The 7263-nt window shown below is 53.1% G+C and overlaps 1 protein-coding gene across 1 annotated transcript in view; it reads right to left on the bottom strand.

Moving 5' to 3' along the window:
- ZBTB47 (zinc finger and BTB domain containing 47) overlaps positions 1 to 6451 on the bottom strand; it is a 6720-nt gene extending 269 nt beyond the window's left edge. The window contains exons 1-5 of the mRNA XM_010283004.1: positions 5087 to 6451; positions 1705 to 1852; positions 982 to 1109; positions 240 to 372; positions 1 to 80 (exon numbers count right to left, since the gene is read on the bottom strand). Of these exons, the coding sequence (XP_010281306.1) occupies positions 1 to 80; positions 240 to 372; positions 982 to 1109; positions 1705 to 1852; positions 5087 to 6376 (1779 nt within the window). The 5' untranslated portion in view covers positions 6377 to 6451. The remainder of the gene's footprint in view (positions 81 to 239; positions 373 to 981; positions 1110 to 1704; positions 1853 to 5086) is intronic.
- Positions 6452 to 7263: the final 812 nt, after the last annotated feature.

Raw genomic sequence — 7263 nt, 5'->3', positions numbered from 1 at the left:
GTGGGTCCGGCGATGCCGCTTCATGTTGGGGCGACTGGTGAAGCTCTTCCCGCAGATCTCGCAGATGTAGGGCTTCTCCCCTAAGCGGGGGGGAAGACGGATGAGAAGCTGGTAGCTGGACCGCTACCCGCCCCCAAACCCCATCCTGCCATCCACCCAAAGATGCTACCCCCATCCCACTGCTCTTCCCCCCAGGGTGCCTGCCCACTGGGGCCGGGGGCAAGGCGAGGGGCTCTCACCCGTGTGCGTCTTCATGTGCTCGTCAAAATACTGCTTCATGTTGAAGTCCTTGCCGCACCACTGACACATGAACTGCTTGTGGCCGATGTGGATGCTCATGTGGGAGCGCAGCTGGTACTTGTACTGGAAGCGCTCGTGGGGCGAGGGGGGGGGCGAGCTGCTGATGAGCACCCAAAACACACCCCGCGTCCCCCCCAAATCACCGGCGTGTCACAGCAGTGCAGAAATTAGTTTTCTCCCCACAAAAGAACGCAAATAAATGGCTTTTTGGGACGTATCCAGCCAGGTCTGCAGGCTGGATGGGCTTGGGGTGGGAGGCAAGGTCCAGGCACTGTAAGGACCGAGGGGGGGGGCGAGCTGCTGATGAGCACCCAAAACACACCCCGCGTCCCCCCCAAATCACCGGCGTGTCACAGCAGTGCAGAAATTAGTTTTCTCCCCACAAAAGAACGCAAATAAATGGCTTTTTGGGACGTATCCAGCCAGGTCTGCAGGCTGGATGGGCTTGGGGTGGGAGGCAAGGTCCAGGCACTGTAAGGACAGATCCTGGCATTAGACAAATTTCATTGTAAGGTTGGTGGGACCCTCAAACTAGGAGAGGATGCAAAGTTTGGAAGAGCATGGGAGCATCCCTACAGCTGCACTGGCACAAAGCATAGGGGAAGCCCCAAGAAGTGGAATATCTTTCCACCAAATCAGCATTTTTGTGCCCGTTTGAGAGGACGCGGGGCCGGGCGACACATGGGATCTTACCTCACACTTAAAAGGCTTTTCCCCAGAGTGCTGGAGCGAATGGACCTTGAGGGACATGCTGCGCTTGAAGGACTTGCCGCAGGTCTCGCAGGTGAACGGCATGTCCTTGGTGTGAGCTGATGCGGAGAGGAACAAGGTCAGGCACCCTCCCCACGCCCCGAGCACCCATCTCCCCAAGTCCTGGCTGCTGCTCCCAACGCCGGTGCCCAACCCCAGCAAAGTCCTCTCGGGAAGATGTGCAGCAGGAACGTATCAGGTACTTCCCTAATTGCCTGCCAACCTCCCTTTTTTCCTTTTATTTCTTTGGTGCCTGCAAGCCCTATGGACCTGACCGCCGTTGCCATGCGCAATTTGCTTTTCAAAGCCCAGCACTGGTGTGGTCCGGTCCTCTTTTACAAGAGAAGGATGGTTACAATTCAAACCCTCCTTTGATCACTTCTGAGGTCTTTTTTTTCTGGTTAAATAAAATAAATGAGATCCCCAGTGCCATGCCTGATTGCTCCAGTCCCAGCACTGAGCAGACACACGTTCAGCATTAAATACCGGGCCAAATTTCAAGGCCCCTGCATTGACATGAGGAAGCTCACCCAAGAGTAAGCCCAACCCTAAAATCCCAACATGACAGCAATAAAAAAACACCCTTCATTGCCAAAAAGATGGATGAACACCCTTAACAAGCTCTCCCCATGGCACAGTGCCTCCCGCACTCACCAACCATGTGTTTGCGCACGTGGGCCATGGTGTAGAACTTCTTCTCGCAGATCTCGCAGGAGAACTTCTTCTCGGCATAGCCGTGGACAATCTTGTTGTGTTCGTGGAGGGACCACAGCTTCTTGAACCCCTTCCCGCACGTCACGCACTGCAAGGAGAGGGGATAGGTAGGGAAGCAGGAGAATGTGCCCAGGCACCACCAGCATTTTCCTTTTACCAGGCTGTCAGCTTCACCCATATGAAACCTACAGCTAAGACATTGAAAATCGTAACGACCAGCAAGTCTGCTACAGACCTTGACACTTCAAAACCTCCAAAACTCAAATTTCTATCCATCGGATGAGGAAGGGACAATGATTTTCCAGGGAAGGATGCGGCATCTCCATCAACGGACGTATTAGGACTTGCATAAACAGCAGCTCATGCACCAAGGCCCTATTCCCAACTGGGGATTTTATTATTGCACACAATGAAGCCCTTACATTAAAAAAAGCACCCATCCCTCCGTGCATTAGAAGGCTGCAAAGAATATAGGAACAAGGAGAAGCCCAAGCGAGGGCAGCGCAATTTCAGTCTTCGGCAGATATTACGGATACTTAACTGCTAAATGAGGTTTCCAAACATATCCAAATGGACCAAAATGGACCCAAAACCCAGTCCATCAGCACAAGCAGAACAACGTGATGTGCAAAGTCTCCCCCGAGAAGATACAGTAGAGATTTGTTTCAGCTCCGAGTTCAAAGTTTCTTGGAAAGTCCCCAGGAAAAGCTCCAACTTCAGCGTGAGATCGGTTCGGTGCTCAGGGAAAGACGGGAGAGCAAGGTCCGCAGAAGAAACCATGGCTGGAGCATGGGTACAGCTGGCAGCACCCAGCCAAGGGACACTCCTTCCCCTTCATCTCTCCGTGACTCATCTTCCTCTTGGCCAACAGGGATAAAACCATCCCTTCTCCACCCAGGTGCACTGAGAAAATAATTCATGCCTTGGAGGCATCTAGCAAGGGCATGGCTGAGCGGTACCAGTAAGCCCAGGGGGGGTTTCCCAGCAGGGCTTGAAGCAGTGCAGGCAGCACAGCCTCCACCGTCTCCTACCCAGAGGAACAGACGCTTGTTGATGGGCTTCCACCAAATTTTGCACCGAATGAGGCTGTGATACCGTGGAAAATATACTGTTATGCCCTGTAGTCACAGTACCTTGCTATATATATTTTTATTTAGGTGCCTGGAAGGAAAAATTAGGGTCAGAGAAGCACTCCCAACAGTTGTTGTCTTTATCTTGACATGCTTGAATACCAACATGAGTAGTCCTCTGAGTTTCACCGTTCCTGTAAATACTTCCAGGGATCAGAACAGTTTAATTCCTGTTTTAAGAGACATTTCAGGACAAATTCAGGACCAGAGCCTGTTATCAAAGACACATCAATATCCATTTTCTCCACTTTAATTTTAAAATTTCCCTGCAGCATCTTTCACTTTGAGGCAGAGGAAAAGCAGCAGATGTAGGAAAGCCCCCGGGCTGGGACCAAGCGCCCTGGAGGGCTCAGTTCTGTGTCCTCAGTTACCGCAAAAAAGCGTCACTCAGAAATGTGGAAGTCATGTCCAAACGAGGGAAAAAAATGAGAAGATAAATTCCTGCAGAGAAAAACCATACTGAAGCTGGCCAAAAAAAACCCCAAAAAGAGTTTGAGGAACAACTTGATTGATAAAGCAAAGGATGAATCGTTTTTCAGGCGGCGGAAGCAGATGCCTGCTACGGAGTCCGCAGGGCCACATCCCACGGTGATGGGAAACGATCACAGGGAGGCAGACGGAGCCTAACACTTAAAGCATCATGGATGAAATTTGGGGACAAAGCAGCAAAAGAAAGCAGCAGACCCGAATGGGGTAAGAGGAACAGTTCCTCCATGGATCTGGTTAAAAAACAAAAGACCATTATAGGTCTAGAGTTGAAAAAATCTCTTTTCCATCCAGCTATAATTCCATGTATATTGATAAAGTTATTCAATATTATCAGAGCAAATGAAGTGAATTTGGCTATTTATAAAATTAAAAACGCTCAACTAAGTGAGAGGTAATGATCCACAGTTTCCATGGAGGGAGGTCACCGCACGGGCAGTTGCGGTTCATCCTATTCAGAAATGACCTGGAAAAGGGATAAAAAGGGGAAAAAATAAAAAAGCAATGAGGTGACAGCGCCATGTTATCCATCAGGAGAGCAGATGAGCCTGAAGAAATATCCTGGGAAAACCCATTTTTAATTGCACAGCTTTACGATAGGCTCCAAAACAGCAGGTATGGGAGCTACACTCATCCGTTCTGGGGAAAAGCATCCAAAAAAAAACAACCTCAGGGCTGTGAATTTTTCAGGAAGATGCACCAAAAGGCCAGCGTGGGCAGCGGCTCCGTCACCCGCTTGAGCCAAGACCGCTCCTGTCTCCGTACTCCCCGCACGCCCCAACGCCGAGATCTGCTTCATCGCCCGTTTTATTCGGGATGCCATCAGCAAAGGGCTCCAGTAGCACTTGGGTTGCGTTACCTTCGTCTAGGAGAGCTGCAAGATCATTTAAAATCCAGTCATGGTGGGAAGGACGACGGGCGAAGCTCTCCAGAAGTTGTCGGCTTTTTAATTAGTCGTGGCAGCGTCATGCGGAACAGCTCATTGGGGATTAGGAGATGGGTTGGAGGGACCTGCTCTGATGGCATGCCTACCTATCCCCCCAAAATTGCCCTGATTTGACAGAGTCAATTTGCAAATGCAGGATCTCGTTAGCATTAGGCGAAGGACACACCGAGCCCAAGCCACACACGGATGTCAAATGCATTTGGAAATTTGCTAATACGCAAGCTAAAGAGCACAAAAGGCAGATTAAAACCAGTTTAACTCGTGTCAGCAAATCTTTGAATTAAGCTAAATTGGTTTCAGCCTGGGTGGGAACAGCTGGAGTGTGTCTCCATCAGGGGCTTGCAATGCTTTATCCCGATTAACTGAACAAACTCAAAGAAAAATTACTCCTCAAAAATTACTCCATGTTTCCACCCAGCCGGCCAAGGGGAAGCCACAGTCTCCCAGCATGAAACCTCCAGTCCCATGACACCATGGTACCCTCCCAAGCCCAGATACGAGTCACGGGCAAAGCAAGGTTCCCTCCTGTCTGCCATGTGCCACCCGCAACATCAAAAATACTATTTGAGCATGAGTCCATCCCATGGTGTAGCTGGGTGGGATGTCCTCCATGGTGGGCGAGATGTCCCATCATGGTGGGATGCTCCTCCTTTGGTGGGATGTTCCCACCTTGGTGGGATGTCCCTCTCCATTGGGATGCTCCACCCCTTGGTGAGATGTTCCCCCCTTGGTGGGATGTCCATCCCCGGGGCTGGCTCACCTGGATGTTCTTCTCGCAGTCGGTCTGGTGGTGCAGCAGCAGCTCGCTCTCGAGCAGGAAGCGTTTGCCGCACTTGTCGCAGATCTGCATGCGGCTGTGCGTGACATTCATGTGCTTCTCCAGGTACCAGCGGTTGTTGAAGACCCGGGGGCACTTCTTGCATGGGTAGTGCTGCTTCTCTTCCAGCTTCACCTTTTGGCCCAAACCGTCCTGCTCCTTCTTCCTCTTCCTCCCTCGCTGGCCTTCCTCTTCTTCCTCCTCCTCCTCTTCCACCTTGGCCATCTCCTGGGACCTGGTTGCCATGGCAGGTTTGGTGGCTTTGGATGCCCGGCTGCCTCTGCGTGGCTGCCCACCCTTTTCCCTTTTCACCTCTGACGCGTCTTCATCGTCATCGTCATCGTCCTCTTCTTCCGTTGTCTCCTCCAGGTCTTCCTCTTCGCTGTGCTCCTCCTCTTCCTCCTCGCCCACCTCCGCGTCCTCTTCCTCTTCCTCCTCCTCCTCCCCTTCCTCATTCTCCTCCTCCCCATCCTCCTCTGTGTCGCACCCATCACCGTCAGGCCGCCCCATCACGGCCGCCTCGCTGGCGGCCCCCTTCCCCTCCGTGCCCTTGGAGACATTGAGGGTCTGGTTGTTGAGGTTCACCTCCACAATGATCTGCTCCCGGTTGTAGGAGGCTTGGCTGTCCAGGTCCTCCTCAGACTCCTCACCCTCCATCTTACAGACGGCACCCGGACCACCATCCTTCTCCTCCTTGTAGTACTGCTTGGCTGGACCTGGCGGGAGCGTCCCACCGCCTGCTCCATCCTCCACCCGCACCGAGTACGGGTCGTTGCCCTCCCGGGCGTAGATCTTGGGATGGGGGATGTCCACCTCCTGCTTGATCTCGCAGTAGTAGGGCGGGGGTCCGGCACAGCCCTCGGCGGGCAGGGCCATGTCGGCGGCCAGGCTGAGCGAGCGGGTGTCGAGGAGGTCCTGGCAGGAGGAGGCGATGTTGTTCATCTGCAGCACGGCGGCCGCGTTCAGCACGTCCTGCACATTGCAGGAGTTGACGAGGAGCTTGGAGGTGTAGATGAAGTTAAGGATCTGCTGGAGGCCCTGTGAGGTGAGGGCCTCCAGAGAGAGCTCCACACGCTGCAGCTGCTTGTTTTGGGTGAAGAGAGAGTGGAAGAACTGGCTGTAGGCTGCCAGGACCCCCTTGTGCGCCGGGAAGATGCTCTTGTGCTGCACCAGCACAATGTCCACGTCGCACAGGTCCGGCTGAAAGAGGCGCTGCTCGTTCAGTCTGTCCATCAAACACGTGAAGTGGAGGGCTACATCCTCCACCAGGGAGTACTCAGCCGAAGGGTAGTCAGTCGTTTTTTCGACTATCAGCTGTAGGAAGGAAGGAAATAAAATCATTCAGGAGGGCTCCTTCCCCAGGAAAACACCCGCCCGGCCATGCCACCCCCATCCCTGTCCATGCATCCCAAGTCAGAGGTGCCAGCTGAGAAGCTCCACCACCAGTCCCAGCTGTGAGATGCCACCCAAGAAGCTCCCCCACCAGGCCCAGCTTGGAGATGCCACCCAAGAAGCTCCACCACCAGGCCCAGCTTGGAGGTGCCAACCAAGAAGCTCCACCAGCAGGCCCAGCTTGGAGGTGCCACCCAAGAAGCTCCACCACCAACTTGAGTCTGGGAGACTCAACCAAGGAGGAGAATGCTCCAATGCAAGGACAGGCCAAGGCCGTACAAGCACCCACAAGCACCTCCTACCCTTCAGCCTGGGTAGGAGGCACCACAGCCACCACCAAGGAGGTCCAAAGCCTGGCTCAGCTGCCCGTGCTCACACGGAGGAGATGTCACACAGGAGAGGGGATGCCTCAACCTCCTGAAGCAGATAGAGGCTCCGGGGGGACGTTTGCTCTATCCAAGCCGAAACCAGGACATTGCCCCATGCAGGAACCCAATTTTAGGCACCAGCTGAGATTTAACCCCCTAAATAGAAGGAAATCAGGATTTTACACCTCCCTGCTTCTGCAAGATAATTACACAAAACATAATATCCTCTAATATTCACCGACTTACGCCACGTGCTCTGACTGACGTTAGCAGCTAACTCACCGGCGGGGTTCACCGGGGTGATTCATGTGCATGTTTAACGCCCGTTTTAAATCGCCCGGGGAAAGGCGCTACCCGGAA

Source organism: Phaethon lepturus, unplaced genomic scaffold, assembly GCF_000687285.1.
Source record: "Phaethon lepturus isolate BGI_N335 unplaced genomic scaffold, ASM68728v1 scaffold9850, whole genome shotgun sequence".
Classification (NCBI taxonomy): Eukaryota; Metazoa; Chordata; class Aves; order Phaethontiformes; family Phaethontidae; genus Phaethon; species Phaethon lepturus.
The sequence above is the reverse complement of the archived record's forward strand: the minus strand, read 5'-3'. Positions and strand labels throughout refer to the sequence as shown.